Raw genomic sequence first — 22,209 nt, forward strand, 5'->3', positions numbered from 1 at the left:
AGGTCCACTGATGGAGCTACAAATTTGCTACAGATAATCTGATTCCAACTAACTTTTCTAAAGAGGATTACTGTAAAACTAAGAACTTACTAAATTAGAGATTGCCATAGGATGCCTGGATAATGACAGTAAATACCCAAGGAACTAACCGTACATAGGAAAATAACCACAATCACTTAAAATAGTCTGAAGATTCAAAACAACATGAACTTGAATATCATATATTACATTTTCCCTAAACTAGAATAATCCTTCTATTCTAATCCTTTAACTATGCTTTAAAACCTTTAATGAGTCTTGCCAACACTGTTCTAAAATATGAAGTTATCAGATATTAAACATAAAAGCCTACATTTTTATCTATGCCTACACTTACAATAAAAATCCTGACATCATCTCCACATTATTCATATTCATTTTTAAAAGGGGTTCTTCATCATGTTTTATTTACTATTTCAATGTCTATGCTGAATAGGAAGTTTGATCCAGATCAGAATGTTCTTTCTGTGGAGGAAATGAGGAATTTAACCCCTGGCCCAATTTTCTAATTGTAAAGAGTTTTTAAACCTGTTGCTAGATTTTATTTCTATTACTGTGCTCTTTGTTTCCATCTGTTTCAATTACCTTTAACTTCGTCAAATAAAAAGCTACACATTTTTTCATGCTACTATCTAAATCAAAGCAGTTAAGTTAGTCCCACAAATCTCCTTGGGGAGTTGACGGTTTCTGAAATCATTTCAAAAACAATAAATTGTTCTGCCCAATATTATCATCCCCCAATAACCACAGATTTTACCATAAGCCACCTTAGTTTTTTTTAAGCAATTAACTAAAATACCATTTTCATGTTGACAAAGTAGGCTGCCTACTCACCTGAACAAAGGCAACTGTAACGACGATAAGTATTGCCTAAACAAAACAAAGAAAGCACCTTTTAAATGACACATTTTAAGTTCAGAAATAACTGTTTATGGTGTTTTATTTTTCTAACTCTGTCCGCAGTCCCCAGATACCAGACTCTAAGCATGGAGATCAACTGGGGAAGAAATCACAACTTTGCCTTGGGGGAAAAGACTGATAGCTGACAGTGGCTTGCGTTCCCTAGGAAAGCTTCTCAAATTTTATCTCAAGATCCAGATACGCTCTTACAAACTGAAGGCCAGCTTTTGTTTATGTGGGTTATAATCTATTGACATTTACCATAATCAATACTTTCTCAACTGCTCAGTTTTAACTTCTCCTTATATCTAAAAAGTAATAAACCTATCACATGTTAACACATATAACATTTTTTATGAAAAAATACGCTTTTCCAAATTAAAAATTTTGTGAGAAAAGTGAAGTGTTTTCAATTTTTCTATCTTTAATGTCTGCCGTAATACAAAACTAGGGGCACGTGGGTGGCTCAGTTGGTTCAGCATCTGATTTCGGCTCAGGTCACGATCTCACGGTTGGTAAGTTCGAGCCCCGTGTAGAGCCTGGATTCTGTGTCTCCTTCTCTCTCTGCCCCTACCCCGCTCTCACTCTATGTCTCTCTCTCTCTCAAAGATAAATAAACAACAATAATTTTTTTAAGGGTGCCTGGGTGGCTCAGTTGGTTAAGCGTCCAACTTCAGCTCAGGTCATGATCTCATGGTTCGTGGGTTTGAGTCCCGCTCTGGGCTCTGTGCTCATGGCTCAGAGCCTGGAGGCTGCTTTGGATTCTGTGTCTTCCTCTCTCTCTACCCCTCCCCCGCTCATACTCTGTCTTTCTCTGTCTCTCAAAAATAGATAAAACGTTAAATAAAAAAAATTTTTTTAATCTTAAAAAAATAATTTTTTAAAAAGGTAGACTCTCATATTTGCTTCTGCATTCAATCTATTATCATATGTTGATTAGGATGAAATATATGAAGAAAACCTAGGCTCATACAGATACTGCTGGAAAAGGAAGGAGTATTTTAAAAGCTTTTTCAGATGACTATAGATATTCCTCTTAGCTACTATACCATAATTAAACAAGTGTTAGTTACTTAGAAGTAATTTGCAATGTGGAATCTAAACTACTTCAGTGAACTTTTCATAATCTATGAGAGTAAAATCTATTGATCTATTTTGCATTTTGAAAGGATCTTTTATCACTGAAAATATTGTAACATCTTGCATTGGTCATTTACAAAATATTGATTCACTTGGTTATTCAAATCTTTAAGTGACGACATTTCATAATAGAAAAAAATCATATTCATTGAAATCACTACTGATCTCATTAGAATAATCTTAAATATCAGGAAGCTATCTAGCACATAGTAACTCATAAAAATTCTGCAGAATTCTATCACTTGAATGCTTGAATTTTATCACTGGCAATAAATGCTGTCAGTTATTTTCTTGAAGTGACAGGTTCGTTGCACTCACTCTCCTTAAAGTATGCCAGTTATCTAAGTTTTAATAACCACAGCTTGTCAGGGTGCCTGGGTGACTCAGTCGGTTAAACGTCCAACTCGGTTTAGGCTAAGGTCATGATCTTGTGGTTTTATGAGTTCGAGTCCCGCATGGGGCTCTGCGCTAACAGTGCAGAGAGGGATTCTCTCTCTCCTCCTCCCCCACTGCCTGTCTCACTCTCAAAATAAATAAAAATAAAAACTTAAAAAATAACTATAGTTTGTCTATCATTCATTCTTTCTAATAAAAGTCTAGGTCAGCTCACCACAACTGCCCTTCTGACACAACCATTGTACTTCAACATACAGAAGTCCTTTATGCATATTTCCCATTCAATCACATAGAATATTCAAAAGGTATGTACTCAATGGTCAAGATTTAATGAAATTAATTTTTACTGCTTTATCAAAAACACTAAGAGAAACAATGAAAGAAAACGATGACTACGAGTATAGTTTGGTGCCATTATTTTAACTTGAGCCAACACTCTTAATAGTTTTACCTGCCACTGCTTTGCACCATTGATGCAAATATCCATAGCAAAAATGTTTTAGTATTATGAAAATAGTTTTGACCTTGCACGCTCCCTGAAAGGGTCTGAGAGACCCCTGGGAGTCCACAAACAAGAGTTTAAGAACTGCAGCTCTTAGAGGCACCAGGGTGGCTCAGTCAGTTAAGCGCCCAACTCTTGATTTCAGCTCAGGTCATGATCTCATGGTTCATGGGATCGAGCCCTACACTGGGCTCTGTGCTGACACTGCAAAGCCTGCTTGGGATTCTCTCTCTCTCTCTCTTTCTCTCTTTCTCTCTCCCTCTCTCTCTCTGCCCCTCCCCTGCTCTCTCTCAAAATAGATAAATAAGCATTAAAAAAAAAAAAAAAGAACTGCAGTTCTATATTAATTTCTACTGTGTTCTTAAGCACAAACAGGTTGGCTTTAATCAATGCTTGTACTTGTTATAAATTTTTATACTACCATAAAACAGGACAAGAAAAAAAAAGAAGAGGAAACTTTCAATGAAAGCTAAAAGAGCTTAGCCAGAAAGAATAAAATCTTACATAGTAAATATAGTGTTCATGTTAAGTAATATTTTTAATTTCATAATCATCAGGCTTTAGTTCACAATTAGTCAAAACATTCTCAATTAGAAAGTAAAATAAATTGAAATTTTAACCAGAAAATTATTATAAGATATTTCATATCTGTAAAATCAGAAGGTTGTTAAATAATTCTCATGCATGCCCATCACAGACCTTGAATATTATCTGAGATTGTTGCAACGAAAAGCAGAATTTGGATATTAACAAAAAATCCTGAAGTAACATTAAATCATTTCTCAATTCATTTTCCAAAATAAAAGCCAATCCTAATTTAAATGATTATCCAGTAGTTTAAAAATATACATATTTTTTCTTACCACAGTGATACTGACAGCATCATCAAACTGATGCATTAAAACACTGATGACTGCAGAAGCCAGAAGCAGCATAATAAGGGGATTTTTAAACTGAAAGTGAAAACAAACAGCAATTCAACAGTTTTGTATGAACGGCAGTCGTATTCCATCACAACAAAAGCTTAAAAAATAAACTACTGAGGCATGATTAGAAAATTACGGAGTCTACATCTGAATGAGATTTTATGTCTCTTCAATTAACAAAAAAAGTATTTACTTATTTAAAAGTCACCACTTGATAACAGTTCCTTTTCAGAAGAAAATTAAATATCAATACTTAAAACTAAGAATTTACCAATTCCTTATAGTACACACATATTTTTAGCATATTATTTTAATAAATATAGCTGGTTTGAATTCTACCAAGGCTAAAATAAGTGAAAAATGATTTTGAAGATAAAGATTTAAGTTAACACTGAGTAGGAACACCTAAATTATGAGACTCAAACATTCCTATACTTAGTAAATTAGCATAGATCACAATTCGGTGGTTGACCCACAATGCCACAGGAATAACCCCTTGGTCAGTTAAAAGCAGACAATTAAAATCCGCTCCACGGAAGCTTAAGATTTTCCCAGTGCTGGTTTTCCTGATATCTATCTAGAAGGGCCAACAGTATCTAAAGAAACAGAACCACGTGGACCCAACCAGGCAGCATTTAAATGACCAAGCACCAGAGCCACCCTAAAAATGTCAAGAGCTTCTGGCAACAGAAAAAGCTTCTGTTGCCAGACGCTCTTCCCCTGATAAAGTGGTGCCAATCACTAATCAAAGTTGCAGAGTAACTAGGCTACAAAGAATTCATCCCACTGGAGAGCCCAAGCCCCTAGATACCACAGCTCTGAGATTACATGCCATCACCTCCCACTACCTATATGGCTCCATTCCCTGGCACAGTGGTTCCAACCCTGCTGCACATCAGAATCATGTGAAGAACTTCTACCAAATGCCCAGGTTCACACCAGGCAAATTAAATCAGAATCTCTGGGCATAGGGCCCAGACTTCAGCTTTTTTTAAGCACTCCCAAATGGCCATATTACTTTTAAAAATATTAGCATTCCTTATAATAAAACAAGCATAAAGTAGACATCTGTAAAGGCAACTACTCTTCATAGTATCACTTCCATGTTATATGTCCCTCAGTTCTTAAAGGTTTGCACATTAAAAATTATAGAAATTCCAACTTAACAACAAACCCTAACAAAAAAATGTAGGTAAAAGACCTTTGTAAAAATTATTTCCTTTTTCCAAAAAAAAAAAAAAAAAAAAAAAATCGCAAAAGTGAACAACTACACTGACAAAAATACGTGTAAATTACACAGCAGAGGCACAAATTAAAAAAAACCTCACCTGAGAAATATACTTCTTCCATAGTGGCTCATCTTCACTGATATCAAACTCATTCCAGCCATGGAAGGCTCGCCTATGACTTACTTCACATTTGTTTAGACCATTCTGAAGATCAGCCTATTAGATTTTACACATATAAGTTACTGAAAATGTTAGCAGAGGACAAAAAAGAAACACAAATGTACATATTGTACGTTCACATTTATAAGAACTTCTACAACAGTCAAAACTAATCTGTTGTAACAGAAAGCATTATCGGTGATTGCTTGGGGCCAAAAACAAAATCTACTTAGAAAGATTAACTGCTGAGGGACCTGAAGGAACTTCTAGGAGTGATGACAGTGTTCCATATCTTAATTCTGGTGGTGATTACGTTTGCCAAAATGCAAACTGTTCATTTAATATGGATACATTGTATTTCATGCAAATTACACCTTGATGAAAAAAAAATTTTATTGAAGTCAAGTAACATACAATATTATATTAGCACTTTAAAAAATTCTATAAGCAACAAGGCAAAGTTTAGTAAACAAACTTACGATTCTCTCTGGGAAAAGGGGAATAACAAAAACCAGCCGCAAAACTTAGAAAAAGTGAAATATATATACATTTTAATGAACTTCCTTTGCTTTATTCTATTTTCTAAAATTAGTTTCTTCAAAAAAACATTCAAAGGACCATAAATGCCTTTCTTGTTCTCTGAGCCTAACAAAACCCGCAGGCTGGTATTACTTTTTGCTCCTGGACTGTATAATTATTTCAAACAGATAATTTGTGGTTCCTAAATTACTGAAAATAATTATGTTCTATGAACACCACCTACATTCTTCAGTCACTGTGCTATTGTGATTTATAAGAAGTATATACGCATCTGGTCATTCAGATGACCAAAACATATTTCTCAGTTGTATCTGGTCTTCCTCCAGGGTTGCTGACTCTCAGCTCCTAAAACCCTAGGAATTTCCTGCAATGATGGCAATAAAGGTGTCTTCTGTTAGGTTAATGAAGGTCACTTTTGAACCCCACCTAAGAGCAGCAGCTGGTAGCTAAGAAGACAAACCATGTGACTAGAAAGTTAGAACTTTCAGTCCTAGAACCCCCACCACCATCCTCCCTCACCTCTGGGGAAGAGAGATAAGATGGAGGTTGAATCAGCCAAGGGTGAATGACTTAGCCAATCATGACTAAAAAATGAAGCCTCCATAAAAGCCCCAAAGGGCTGGGTTTGGGGAGCTTCCAGACTGATGAACACATGGAGACTGGGGTGAGTGACACACCTGTAGAGGGCATGGAAGTTCCAGGCTCTTTCTCCATACCAGACCTACATATGTCTTCATCTTGCTCTTGATTTCTATCCTTTATCATATCCCTTTAATAAACTGGTAAACCTAAGTGTTTCCCTGAGCTCTGTGAACCACTCTAGCAAATTAAATGAACCTAAGGAAGAACCTCTAATTTGAAGCGGGTAGGTCAGGATCATAGATAACAGCCTGGGGTCTGTGACTGACTTCTGAAGTCAGGAATGAGAGTGTTCTAGGGCTGAACTCAACCTATGGAATCTGATGTTATTTCTGGGTAGTAGATATTGTCAGAACAGAGCTGAATTCTTCAGTGTCCAAAAATTGTTTCGTGTTATATGTGGGAGAACCTGCCCTCAACCCCCCAGCCACCATGTTGGAACTGGGTCTGTGAACCTTAGAAGAGTCACTGTCTCTCATGATTTATTATAGCTATCATTAAGGAACAAAATTACTTTCATCCCTAAAATAATCAGTTTCTCTGGCCAAAAGCTTTATAATAGAGTTTAATAATGGAGTCTTGCAACACTTAAAAATATTTAAAATACATGGTTTTAAAACAGTATAAATACAACCACCCTGGAAAAAAATGGATATCCCATGTTTTTAATGCCATCATTTAAATACATGAATTACGAAGGAAAAATTTTAAAAAACTGTATTCCTGTTACATTAGATTGTGCTTTTTAAAACTAGGAAAAGATTAAATTAAATAAGCAGTTAAGGTTTACTTGCAGTTCTTATCATGTACATGGCTTTTACTTAACTTCAGAAAACATCTATTAAAAAAAATGATAAACTCCTAACTCTACTTATGCTAACAATTGATTATTTTATAATCCAACTAATCCTTACACAGCACTAATAGTTCCTGGCAATGCTAATGACCTAAAGTTGCACTGTCCAATCAGGTACTAGCTACATGCAGCCATTTAAATTTTAATGAATGAAAATTAAATAAAATTAAATTCAGTCCCTTATCTAAATATCCACACTTCCACTACTCAGTAATCATGTTTAACTATTGACTACTGTTCGAACAGTGTAGAACATAAAAGCCCATGTTTTTTATGGGCTTTACTTCATCACAGAAAATTTACTTCATCACAGAAAATTCTATTGGGCAGCAGTAGAGTTATCCATAGAGTCTAAGCAACTGATTTTACTATCTACTCCCTTCCTCCCACCAAGTACTTACTTGGAGAATGCTTGCAACTTCACTGACTGGTAATTCACTTGCTTTTTTTGATGTCAATACAGGAATCATTGTCTCATTTTCAGCATTAGGAATTTTTTGAAAACGTGCAACCTAGCAAAGAAAACAAAGGCAAAATATTTGAATATACAAAAAAAATTCAAATGCAGTCTAGAATAAATGAAAATCTAAACGTTCACAGAAACTTAGTTTCCAGTTATAAAACATTTTTAGAATAATAAGTATATAGTTCTAAGAAGATAATTTTATATTAACCATGTGCTATTTTTCCAGAGAGCACATTTCAAAAATTAAGCCACCAGTGCCAGCTAGAACACAAAATCATTTTCACATTAAATAAAAAAGATGCTATTTTTACACCAATGTAATGAGTAAAAAGTAAAACAGATGTCCCGTCTCGCAGATCCTAATAATTACATGTAGTCATAATCCTCTAAACTCATTATGTTTAACAGCAAAGAATGAGAACAGCTAAGCTTTCTCCATTTTAACTACTCCTGTTAGGGTGCCCGTTTCTTAACTGTCCAGAAAAACACCTATCTACTCTACATAAGCACCAAGACAGCAAGTCAGATTTAAAAATCTATTCCCAAACTAGCAGAAAAACAGAAAAGAGACCAGACAAGCAGAGGATGCACAGTTTAGTGAAGGGGCTGTAAACAAGCAGAGATGGTGGTAACCAGGGTACCTACTTCATGCAGCTTCATAAGCAAGTATCTAGAGAAAAGTTTTTATTTAACACACTTCCAGAAATAAATCTCCAATCCAGACTTGTCTTGGGTCCTAAGCTGACAGATTCTTAATAGACAAAAAGTTTTGAATAAGTAGGAGAAAGTAAGACAAAAGTGAAACTTTAGTAAGAAAACTTTTCAGTTGCTATACTTCCACTGATTAGAATACTGAAAGTGAAGTGATCATCTTACTGCCAAGACACAAGTCTTTAAGCTTTCAGATGGAATGTCTTCAACCTTGGATAATCAACATTTTTAGGATAAAAATATTCCCCCCAAATTTTTTTGACACAACACTTCTTTAAGACAACAAATGACACTGATCAAAAAAGAAAATTTTAAATTTCTATTATTTTAAGATAATAATAACAGAGTGCTGTGTGCTGTCATTATAGAATCTTTACACTTACTCCAAAAATCAGTAAATAGCTGTGGAAAAAAGTATTCACTCAGTGTAACTGAGTTCTGGAACAATCAAATACATGTTTTCTAATTTCACTTATTAAAAGGCACTGCTGAATGTTTAAGTACTTTAAAGCAAGAAGCAGAAGTATTTTTCTACTTTTCATGATAAGATATTAGTGACTAAAAATTCTGAGGAAATTGGGAGACAGATTACCTTACTTTCATACAAAACAAAGCCTTGAAATTATTTAAAGCATATTTTTACATAATTAAGAAAGCTTAAACCTTAGAGAAAAAAACTGGAAATTTCTTAAAAGTTCCAAACGTTTCAGAACCACTGAATATCCAAACCTATAAAACAAAGTGGGACGAGGGAAAGACTTAATTGAACCATCCTTAAATTAAACACTGGAAAAAAACCTACAAAAATAACCAGAATCTTCTTAAAGCAATGAGAACTATAACAGTGTGATGCGGTTATTTATCTTGTGAGATGTTAAAGCAAAATTAAGAAGGATCAAGTATATTTACATTATCTGTGATGTCAACGAGACTAGTATCTTTTATTTCTAAGATTCCTGTACCTCAGTTTCTTCATATATAAAATACGGATAATACTGCCTAAAGTTGTGTCAAGATTACATCCATTAATAAAGGACTTGACCCAATAGTAATAAGTGCTGAAATAGCTATTTTTCTCCAAAAAGTATTTAATACTTACATATATATTCAATAGTACAATTAGCTTAATCCAGAACTAAATTACCAATCGTGGCAAATAAAAGTTAGATTTGCAATAATTTTTCTATTAAAATACACTTTTCTGTCACTGATATCTTAGAAATTGCCATCTCAAGTACCCAACATGTGGTACAAGAGCTCTTCTCATAAAATCTTTTTAAAGTAATCCTTTGGTAGTTGTTACATAAGACAGGGTCTATGTTGGAATATACTCTACATAAAATCCCTCAGGAGCATTCTGTGGGCCCAAAAGAGTTGACAAATCTCAACAGAAGAAAGTGAGTTTCACTTAATAATGAGTAAGACACTGAAGGGACATGATAATAACTCTTTAAATATATGAAGGGCTGGCTGCCATGTGAAAGAGGGAAACACCAAAACCAAAAGGTAAGTTTACAGCCAACCAACTTCTGGAGGTAGAATGAAGAGCACTGGATGTGTTCTGGCAAAGCCATGTGATAAGACAGATTTCACTGAAAGAATATAGGAAACAGGAGGCTATAGCACAAAATTCTTGGCCAAAAGCAGAAATCTCATCTATATTTATGCTTACTGGATTCTATGTCAACCTACAATTATGGATATTATTGAATTTTAATCCTATTTTCTTTTAAGCAAATGTTATATTTAGTAGTTCAAATGGATCATTACTTCTATGGCTTATAAGAATACTTTGTTTATTCACTTACTCTTTCAACACTGCATTTATTGAGAATCTGACTCTGTGGTAGGCCCTTAGTATTAACAATGAGCAAAAACATCCTGAAGGGGAGGAGAGAGGACAAAGGGGACAAATGTTATCAAAGAATACCACAAATAAATGGAAAACGGCAAATGACTGCTATTATGAAGGAGAAGTCATCCAGGGGCATGAGAGCTTACACAGAGATTGCAATCGGGACAGGGAAGTTTTCACGAGGAAGTGATGCTTATAGAACTGAAAGACAAGAAGCTGCCTAAGGGAAGGAGTGGAAGAGCAGAGGGAAAAGAATGTGCAAGTTCCCAGGAAAGGGGGGTGAGCATGGCAAAATGAAGTACTAAAGAACGAGTACTAAAAGAAGACCAGCATTTATTCATTTACTCATTCAGTCTTTAAACATCTAATCAATGGTCCTGTATGTGCCACACACTGTTGCCAATAATGGGGACACAAAACAGACCAAAAATGTAAGAACTCCAGCCTCATGAAGCTACATACCAATTGGAAGCAAAAGACTACAAATAATGAATTAAACAATAAATGCTCCAGAAGGATAAGGGAGGAGTTGCTTCATTGTATACAGGGGTGGAGGGGAGGACCTCTCTAGTAAGGTGACCTTTGGGCACAGAGACCTGAAAAAAAAAAAAAAAAAGCAAAGGAACTATTATCTCTAGCTAGAAATGTCCAGGAGGTAGATGGGTATGAGCACATACAGGAGAGGTCCAGGTTGAAGATACCAATGTGGGTAAGTCATGAGCACATAAATGGTATTAAAACTGAGAATAAACCACACTGGCACAGAAGAAAGGGAAGAGGTCTGTGGGCTGACCCTAGGGCATTATCTCAACATAGTGATCAGAGATGAGAATAACCAAGAAAAGAGACAAAGAAGAACCAAGCAGTGAGGTAAAAAGGGAACGACAAGAGAAGTCAAGTGAAACAAGTATTTCAAAGTGGGTGTTAATGGCTGGACTGAATGTCACTGAAAAGTGAAGGTGAGGACTGACAACTGACCACTGAAGTTGGCAACATAGAGATAAATAAAGAGAGTGGTTTCAGTGGAGTAGTGATGCACAAAAATCAGACAGGAGTGGGTTCAGAGAAAACAGCAGGAGAGAAGGTGAAGACAGCCAAGTATAGATAATCCTTCCCAGTTCTGCTGTAAAAAGAAGCAGCGAAATGGGATTATCGTAGCCAGAATGGAGTATAGGTTCCAAGAGTTGGGGCTTTTTTTAAAATGGGAGAAATGTTTGCATGTTTATATTTTGATCAGAATTATCTGACAGAAGAAAAACTAGTAATGCAGAAGTGACATGGGACAACTGATAAAGTGATGCTCTAAATGAGCTCTCATTGACTAAATGAGAGGGGATGGAATCTGACATATTTGTAGGAGGACTGGTCTTAGATAAAGGAATAGACCAGTTCATCCACAGTTACAGATGAGAAGGCAGAGTAACATGGGAAGGATGCACACATGTTGGCAGCTGCAGTGGAAGGAACGTATGGAAATATTCTAAGAACTATCTGGATTAAAAAAATCAGGACATATAAAGCAAAAATAGGCTATAGAAGTAGGTGGGGATCCTACAGTGCCTCATGGGTCATATTATGGAATTTCTGTCTTAATCCTAAGAGGAAAAGGAAGACTTTGCACTGTAGTCTTAAAAACAGATAAATAAAATAAATAAATAATAAATAAATAAATAAAATACACAGCTGGGAGGAAAAGACACACACACACACACACACACACACACACACACACACACAGAATATAAGTGGTGAAAATATACCAGTTTGGACACTATTACATACATCTAAATAAGAGATAAACGTAGCTTGGACATGGGTGGTGGGGTGCAAGAACAGATATAGAGGTAAAATTAACAGTACATGATGATGAACTAGATACATACATTGAAAAATTACACTAGATTCCTAGCTTGTTTACATACTAAATAGTAATGCTATTCACATGGTAAAGAATATTAGAATATTCTTTGTAACAAACGGTGCTGTGACAACTGGATATGCACACAAAAAAGTACTGTATAAAGCTGGACCCCTCCCTCACACAATATATGGAGATTAACTCAAAATGGATCAAAGACCTAAATGTGAGGGTTTGAACTATTAAACTCTTAGAATAAAACACGGGCTTAAATCTTGACCAAGGTTTCCTAGACAGGACACCAAAAGCACAAGAAACAAAAAAAGACTGAACATCATCAAAATTTAAAACTTTTGTGCTGCAAAGGACACCATCAAGAAAGTGAAAAAGACAACCCATACTATGAGAGAAAATATTTGCAAATATATTACAATTCAGTAATAAGAAGACATAACTCAACTTTAAAATGAGTAAAAGATCTGAATATATATTTCCACAAAGGAGATATACAAATGATCAATAAGCACACGAGAAGATCTTCAATCATTAGTCATGAGGAAAATACACATCAAAACCATAATGAGATACCACTTCACATCTACTAGGATGCCTAAAATCAAAAAGACAACAAGGGGCACCTGGATGACTCAGTTAGTTAGGCATCCGACTCTTGACTTCAGCTCAGGTCGTGATCTCATAGTCTGTGAGTTCAAGCCCCACATTAGGCTCCAAATTGACAGTGGGGAGCCTGCTTGGGATTTTCTCTCTCCCCCTCTCTCCCTCTCCCTCTCCCTCTGCCCCTTCCCTGCTTGTGCGACCGCACGCACACACACACACACACACACACACACACACTCTCTCTCTTAAAACAAACTTAAAAAAAGAGAGAGAGAGAGAAAGAATAACAAGGGTTGAAAAGCATAGAGAGAAACTGGAACCTTTATATCCTGCTGGTGCAACTGTTAAAAGGTGCAGGTACTATAGTAAAGTTTGGCAGCTATTATAGATATATGGATATGCAGATATAGATATATAGATATACAGATATATAGATATGTTATTATGCTATTATACACACATGGCATTTTAGCTGGCTAAATGAGGACTGTTTTCAACTTAAAACAATCTTTGAGTGATTTAATAATGCTTCGATTTTGAGAACTATAAAATACAAGCAAGATCACATAAGTTTAGTTGAAGGTAAATCATCTTAAGATGCCATGTTACTTCCTTCATGTGTTATTACAAAAGTTCATTGTCTGTGGTCCCAGGTTTCAAATATTAGGTATTATCTGTTTACCTCTTACCTGACCCTGAAGATATCCTGGGCTTAGCTATATCTTAATCTCCTCATAATAGCTTTACATTTGTTTCAAATAATGGCATTTATTAGGTCTAAACCTTGGATTATTTAACTCATGCAACCAATAAGCATTTCCTAAATAGACCACACATACAACCACAGTCCACAGTTTATACCTTGCAGAGATGAATAATTCAGCTGGACAGTCAAGTCATACCAGAACACACCTATAAGAGTTGCCATACATTAGTCAAACCATCAGAATGCAAGTAAGTAAGTCAAAAAATTCATGAAGGGAAGACTGTTACAGCCCTCAGTATTCTGGGAAAACTTTACTGAACTAAGCCATTAAAAATGGATAGCAGGGAATGGCTAACACCTGCCAAGGAAACAGTCTAAAAAAGAGACGAACACTGGTAAATGGAAGAACAGTAGAAATCTAATTTGTATGTGACTCGCCCAATCTGGCTAGAATAAAGTAAGTGTTTTACTATGCACTTCTACTTCCATTAAATGACCCAGATCTAGCCAGATATTAAAACAAGCTATACAGTTTTTAATTGAGTGCATTTAAAAACTGCAGAAACTTACATTTTTAGGATGTATCAAATAATTCAGTTAAATACAGACCCTTATGCATCAGGACCCATCACAGACCAACCGTACCCAAATTTGCATTTTAACAAGAGTCCCAGGTGAATCACTCATATATTTTGAGTTTAAGCATGTTATAGATCAGTTCCCAAATCTGATACATATCAGAATTATATGGGGATTGCTATGGATCGAATTGCCCCCACCCCAAATACATATGTTGAAGTCCTAACCCCCAATTTAACAGTATTTAGATATGGAGCCTTTGTGAGGTAATTAGGTCATGAAGGTGCAGCCCCTCATGATGGCATCAGTGCCCTTACAAGAGACATCAGACAGCACTGCATGTACATGTCTCCTCTCCCCTTCTCCCTCTCTTCCTTCCTCCCCAGCCTTTAGAACTGTGAGAAATAAATGTCTGTTACCTAAGACACCAAGTCTACGACATTCTGTTATAACAGCCAAAGTAGACTAAGACAAAGGGGTTTTTTGTTTGTTTTTTTTGTTTTTGTTTTTTCATTTTAATCCAAGTGTCTAGACACCATCCCTAAAGAGTGTGAATCATTAGGTCTGGAGTGGAGCAAAAACATTTATTTTTAAAAGCTCCCCAGGGGCTGCCTGGGTGGCTCAGTCAGTTAAGCTGCTGACTTCAGCTCAGGTCATGATCTCGACATTCATCAGCTTGAATCCCATGTCAGGCTCTATGCTGACAGCTCAGAGCCTGGAGCCTGCTTCGGATTCTGTGTCTCCCTCTCTCTCTGCCCCTCCCCTGCTCATGCTGTGTGTCTCTCAAAAATAAGGAAACGGAGGAGGAGGAGGAGGAGAACAACAACTACTACTAGTAAAAGGGGCATCTGGGTGGCTCAGTTGGTTAAGTGTTCAAATCTCAATTTCACCTCAGGTCATGACCTCAGTCAAAGTTTGTGAGATTGAGCCCCTGCACTGGCCTCTGCGCTGCTAAGACGACACAGAGACTGCTGAGATTTTCTCTCCCTCTCTGCCCATCCCCACTCATCCTCTCTCTCTCTTTCAAAATAAACTTTAAAAAAAAAGAAGAAGAAGAAATAGTGAATTTTCAAAAGGTGACCAAATGACTCCAAGTTTCTTTAATTGATCTTTTGGTTGAGAACAAGGCTGCTGGTACTTTTCTTCAACACTGTATATATAAGTCCACTTATATCCACATTTAACATGCTCAGCTGGATGGGGTGATAGTATAGTGCAGCAGACATCAAACCAAACATCGCCTTCTGAGCTGGAAAAACAGGATAGGTCCCAGACCCCATTCCCACTTCAGACACAACAGCTTTCCTTTTATGTATTATATGCTTTGGCTTCAGAAAAAAAAAAAGAAGTTAGTATTTAAACAAAGAGCTTTACAGCTTTAAAAGGGGGGAAGGGGAGACTTAAACACTCCAGGACTGTGGTTTTCAATCTTACTAGTTAGCATCAGAATCACCCGGATGACTTGTTAAATCACAGGTTACTGAGCCCTAACCTCAGAGGTCCCAAATTAGCAGGTATGAGGTGGGTCCCAGAAAATTCATTCCTAACAAGTTCTCAAGGAATGTTGATGCTGCTAGTTCAAGTTACACTTGGAGAACCACTGCTCTAGTCAAGGTCAGACCTGACTAGATCCTAATTTATAATCACAACTCTATGTCCTAATAGCTGTGTGACCCAGGACAAATTACGTAACTCTCTGCATGTTTTTCCTCAGTGGAAAACTGGGATAATACCAATTTGATTTCAACAAGGGAAAAAAAAACTTATAGAAGTGTGTGCACAGTACCTAGTATATGATGGATATTCAATGCTGGTTCTGTTCCCCTAAGATAATTATACTAATCATATAATTATGCATTTGCCTCACCCCTGCTTCACAAGGGTATAACACAGTTTCTGTCATCTTGGTATCCTCTGCAAAGTTCTTAATATCCAACACTAAAAGTACTATTAGAAAAAAAAAAATCCTGGGATTTGTCTCAATGGACAAAAGAATAGTCCTGTTATCCTGAGATATACCCATGTCTTCTTTTTTTTTTTTTTAAGTTTATTTATTTGAGACAGAGAGAGAGACTGAGTTGGGGAGGAGCAGAGAGAGGGAGAGAGAGAATCGCAAGCAGGCTTCAAGCTGTCAGTATGGAGTCAGATGCAGGGCTCAAACCCACGAACCAGGAGATCACGACCCAAGTCAAAACCAAGAGTCAGGAGATTAATCAACTGAGCCACCCAGGGGCCCCTTTATGCCTTTTAAATGACCTTTCATTCAAAGAACAAAAATATGGCAGAACTGATTAGAAAAAGAATTTAATCATCCATGAATTCATCTTCTACAAGCACTAGTCAAGTCCATGTGTTTCACCTTTGAAAGTGTTGAGTTTAAAGTTTCCAAACTCCAGGGGCACCTGGGTGGTTCAGTTGGTTAGGCATCTGACTTAGGCTCAAGTCATAATCTCGTGGTTTGTGAGTTTTGAGTTCCGCCTCAGGTTCCTCGCTGCCAATGTGGAACCTGCTTGGAATTCTTTCTCCTCCCCTCTCCTCCCCTCCCCTGCTCAAGCTCACGCTCTCTATCTCTCTAAAAATAAATTAAAAAATTTTTTAAAAAGTTTCCAATCTCTAGACGTTGAATTTTATTGGCAAATGTAGCAGCCATGCAAGCAGGAAAAGCCAACCTGTCCCTGGATGAAGCATTTCAAGGATCAGACGGCTGGTGTGCAGCAGCCCTATCAACAAAGAAATGCTGGCATGGGAAGGAAAAGGCACTGAAAACACATTCTTATAAAATATTTCATTACCAGAGGAGCAGGTTTAAGAAAACTTGAAATACAAAGTGAAAAGTGCATATTGAACTAACATATCTAGGATCACATACATAAGTAGTCAGAAACCTCCACAAATGCCTCCCCTAATATGCAAGTTCCTACTTTTTACACCAACTATATCTGACAAAGTCACCAGCTCAGTCTTATCATCTAAAAGGCAAGATGGAATATGATCATTTTCAAACTTTAGTTTTCAGAATCAGCTGGGAATGAAATGATTAGGAATACAAGTATTCTCAGGGCACATGGGTGGCTCACTAAGTGTCCAACTCTTGATTTTGGCTCAGGTCATGATCTCATGGTTTGTGAAATCGAACCCCATATCAGGCTCTGCACTGACACTGTGGAGCCGGCTTGGAATTCTCTCTCTCCTTCTCTTTGCCTCTCCTTCTCTATCTCAAAACAAATAAATAAAAACATTAAAAAAAATTTTTTTTAAAGTACAAGTACTCTCATCACTTTTATTCAACATAATACTGGAAGCTTGAGCTGCAGCCATCAGACAAGATAAAGAAATAAACGGCATCCAAATTGGTAGAAGAAAAACCTTCACTATCAGATGTCATACTATAGACAGAAAACCCTACAGACTCCACCAAACCACTAATAAAACTGATAAAATGAATTCAGTACAGTTGCAGGATACAAAATTAATATAAAGAAATCTGTTACTTCTATACACAAATAATGATATAGCAGAAAGAAATATTAAAAAAATAATCCCATTTATAAATCCACACAAAGAATAAAATACCTAGGAATAAACTTAACCAAGGAGGTAAAATACGTATAACTCTGAAAATTATAAGACACTGATGAAAGAAATCAATGATACAAATACTAAGACATTCCATGCTCATAGATTGGAAGAACCAATATTGTTAAAATGTCCATACTACCCAAAGCAATCTACAGATTTAATGAAATCCCTATCAAAATACCAACAGCATTCTTCATAGGACTAGAACAAATAAAACTAAAATTTGTATGAAACCACAAAAGACCCCTGTCAAAGCAATCCTGAAAAGAAAAACAAAACTGGAAGTATCCAGATTTCAAGACACACTACAAAGCTGCAGTAATCAAAACTGTATGGTACTGGCACAAACAGAGATACAGAGATCAATGGAACAAAATAGGGAGTCTAGAAATAAACTCATGCTTAAATGGTCAATTAATCTACAACAAAGGAAGCAAGAAGATAAAATGGGGAAAAGATAGTTTCTTCAACAAACAGTGTTGGGAAAATTAGACAGTGGTAGGCAAAAGAATAAAAACTGGACCACTTTATTACACCATACACAAACATAAACTCAAAACGGATTAAGGACCTCTCGACCTAAAACCATAAAATTCCTAGAAGAAAACCTGGCAATAATTTCTTTGACACTGGCCACAGAAACATTTTTCTAGATATGTCTTCTCAGGCAAGGGAAACAAAAGCAATAATTAACCACTGGAACTACACCAAAATAAAAAGCTTGTGTACAGCAAAGGAAACCATCAAAAAAACAAAACAGCAACCTACTGAATGAAAGAAGATATCTGCAAATGATATACCCAAAAAGGGGTTAATATCCAAAATGTACAAAGAACTTCTACAACTCGACACCAAAATAAACCCAAGTAATCCAATTAAAATGGGCAGAGGACATGAACATACATTTTCAAAGAAGACACACAAATGGCCAACAGACACATGAAAAGATACACTAATCAACTGGGGAAATGCAAATAAAAACTACAATATCACTTTACATTCTTGGTTAAAAGCAAAAAGATAAATAACAAGTGTTGGTGAGGATATGGAGAAGAAGGAACCCTCATTCACTGCTAGGGAGAATGCAAACCAGTACAGCCACTGTGGAGAACAGTATGGAGGTTCCTCAAAAAATTAAAAGTAGAATTACCCTATGATCCAGTAATTCCACTACTAGGTATTTACCCAAAGAAAACAAAAACACTAATAATTTGAAAAGATATATGCACCCCTATCTTTACTGCAGCATTATTTAGAACAGCCAAGATACGAAGGCAACCCAAAATGTCCATCCATAGGTGAATAAATAAAGAAGATGTAGTACAGACATACAAAAGAATATTAACCATGGAAAAGAATGAGGGGCATCTGGGTAGCTCAATGGGTTAAGCATCCAACTCTTTTTTTGTAAATTTTTTTTAACATTTTATTTTTTGAGAGACAGAGCGCGAGCAGAGGAAGAGCAGAGAGGGAGACAGAGAATCCAAAGCAGGCTCCAGACTCTGAGCTGTCAGCACAGACCCTGATGTGGGGCTCAAACCCATGAACGTGAGGTCATGGCCTGAGCCAAAGTCAGACACTCAACTGACTGAGCCACCCAGGTGCTCTAAGCATCCAACTTCTTGAATTCGGCTCAGGTCATAATCTCACTGTGAGATAGAACCCCGCATCAGGCTTCATGACGACAGCACGGAACCTGCTTGGGATTCTCTCTCTCTCTCTCTCTCTCTCTCTCTCTCTCTCTGCCTCTCTCCCAGTCATGTGTACACGTGTGCATGCTCATTTGCACTCTCTCACTCTCTCTCTCAATAAATAAATGAACTTTGGGGCACCTGGGTGGCTCAGTTGGTTGAGTGTCCAACTTTGACTCAGGTCACAATCTCACAATTCATGAGTTCAAGCCCTGCAACAAACTCTGTACTGACAGCTCGGAGCCTGGAGTCCACTTTGGATTCTGTGTCTCCCTCTCTCTCTGTCCCTCCCAGCTCATGCTCTCCCTCAAAAACAAATAAACAAATAAACAAAAACTTTTAAAAACATGAGACCTTGCCATTTGTAATAACATGGATGGGCCTAGAGGATATAATAAGTGAAATAAGCCAGACAAAGAAAGACAAATACCATATGATTTCACTCATATATGAAATTTAAGAAACAAAACGAACAAACAAAAATAGAGACAAGCAAAAAAACAACACAAAAACAAAACAAAACAAAACCCAAACTCTTAAATACAGATATTAAACTGATGGTTGCCAGGGGGGAGATGGGTAGGGAAATGGGTAAAATAGATAAAGGAGATTAAAAGTACACTTACCCTAATGACCACTGAGTACAATGTACAGAATTGTTGAATTATTATATTATACACCTAAAATATAACAGTATGTTAATTATACTTCAAAAAAGAAAAAAAAAAAAAAAGAAGAAGAAAGAACACGGGTACTATACAGGTCTCAGCAAAAAAGCTAAAGCTGAATATGACCAGTGGTAACCAGATCTAGAGCAATGGTTCTTAACCCAGACTGCACATTTATGTGAACTGCACATTAAAACCACCTGGGGAACTTTCAAAAATTCCTACAGCTGGAACTCCAGACCAATTAAATCAGAGTCCATAGGAACGGTGGGTCCCAAAGATGTGGAGATCCCAGGAATAGGTCTTTTTTAAAAATCTCCCAAAATGACAATGTACAGGTAGTGCTCTTAACCTACCCATAAATTAAACAGGAAATACAGGAGATAGAGGAACATATTAAATTACTTCAAAAGAAGGTACTCAGCAAATTCCAGGCTGTGGGAAATTGTACAGGACAAACAACCTGCTTTTATCAATAAGTTACAAGGAAAAGAGGGGATTAAGATATTTAAGAGAAATGTTAACCAATTATTACAGTGTTTGGGCCTTATTTCAATCTTGATTCAATTAAATAAACTGTTTTGCTTTGTTTTGTTTTAATCAATCCAGGCTCACAGTTGCTTTTAACTATTGTCTCTAAGAGTCTTCTTAAATCTGGAACAATTCCTTAGTTTTTTGTCTTTCATGACCCTGACACTTTGGAAGATTAGAAGCAGGTTATTTTGTAGCATATCCCTACCCTAGAAATTACAATTTGAGATTGCCTGATTTTCCTAATTAGAGTCAGGTGACACATTTTGGGGGGAGGGGAAACACCACAGAACACTACATCCTTCTCAAAACATATCAAGAGGCATATGATGTTTGCTATTGACTGAACTGTCTCCCCAAAATTCACATGTTGAAGCTGTAACCCCCACAATGTCAGTGCATTTGGAAACAGGGCCTTTAGGAAGGTAATTAACAAGAATATAAGGGGCGCCTGGGTGGCTCAGTTGGTTGGGCATCTGACTTCAGCTCAGGTCATGATCTCGTGGTCTGTGGGTCTCAGAGCCTGGAGCCTGCTTCGGATTCTGTGTCTCCCTTTCTCTTTGTTCCTTCCCCACTCACACTCTGTCTCTCTCTCAAAAATAATTTTTTTTTTTTTTTACCTAAGAAGAACATAAGGGTGGAGCCCGAATCCAGTAGGACTAGTGTCATTATAAAAGATAGAAACACCCCCAGTAAGCACACACAAAGGCCATGAGGAAACAGCAAAAAGGCAACAATCTGCATGCTGAGACCTCACCAGCCAGGACCTGATATTAGACTTCCACCCTCAATTTCTGTCTTTTAAACCACCCAGTCTGTATGGTATTCCATCATAGCAGCCTGAGCCGACTTAATACAATGTGGTTTGGTCCCATTAACGGCGATGTTATTTTCGAACATTTGGCTAAAGTGGTACTTCCAAGATTTTCCCACTATTGTGTTACTATTTTTCTCTTTGTATGTTTTCCCCTACAGGTTCCTTGTAGGTAGATATCTTGAGATTAGAAAAATATCCTGTACCTTATACTCTTTCTTGCTCAGTAGGTAACTCTTGCCTGAAACAACTATTACAATTGTAGCTACCAAATGGTGATTTTTATAATTCCATCATACTGTCTACATTTATTAAATGGAATCCTATTGTAATAAGTAAGTTTCCCTTCTTCCCATTTATGTGTGTGTTTGTATATATATTCTTTTTATATCATGGATTCCTACTTTATTCTACAGGTTGTAAAATCCATTACTATTTTGTTGCTCAAATTGTCCCAGTTTGGGCCAGTGTGGAGCCTTGAATAGGCTGCCTCTTATGTCTTTGTGACATGTTCTCGCCAATTTTAAGCACTTCCTCACTTTTTGGCACCACAAGATGTTCCGTTATCTTTGCATTTTCTCTGCCCCAGCATTGGAATTAGCCATTTCTCCAGGGAGTCTTGTTGCCTTTTACTGATGAATAGTATTCAGAAGGGTCATGGCTTCAAGGCCTTCACAACAGACTGAGTTAAGGAATGTATATGCATATAACACAAACATAACAATTTTAATATTTACCTGTAAACATGTTAAAAACATTTAGTGCATACTGAAGCTACCAATTCTTTTTTCTTATAATTTTTTAAAA

The 22,209-nt window shown here is 36.7% G+C and overlaps 1 protein-coding gene across 2 annotated transcripts in view; it reads right to left on the reverse strand.

The window, feature by feature from the left end:
* The window catches only part of ATP2C1 (ATPase secretory pathway Ca2+ transporting 1), a 172,686-nt gene that overhangs the window by 87,262 nt on the left and 63,215 nt on the right, over positions 1 to 22,209 (reverse strand). For both annotated transcript variants that reach the window (XM_078432345.2, XM_078432344.2), the window contains exons 2-5: positions 7,728 to 7,838; positions 5,232 to 5,348; positions 3,841 to 3,930; positions 874 to 909 (exon numbers count right to left, since the gene is read on the reverse strand). In XM_078432345.2, the coding sequence (XP_078288471.1) occupies positions 874 to 909; positions 3,841 to 3,930; positions 5,232 to 5,348; positions 7,728 to 7,838 (354 nt within the window). The remainder of the gene's footprint in view (positions 1 to 873; positions 910 to 3,840; positions 3,931 to 5,231; positions 5,349 to 7,727; positions 7,839 to 22,209) is intronic.

Source organism: Panthera onca, chromosome C2, assembly GCF_046562875.1.
Source record: "Panthera onca isolate mPanOnc1 chromosome C2, mPanOnc1 haplotype 2, whole genome shotgun sequence".
NCBI lineage: Eukaryota > Metazoa > Chordata > Mammalia > Carnivora > Felidae > Panthera > Panthera onca.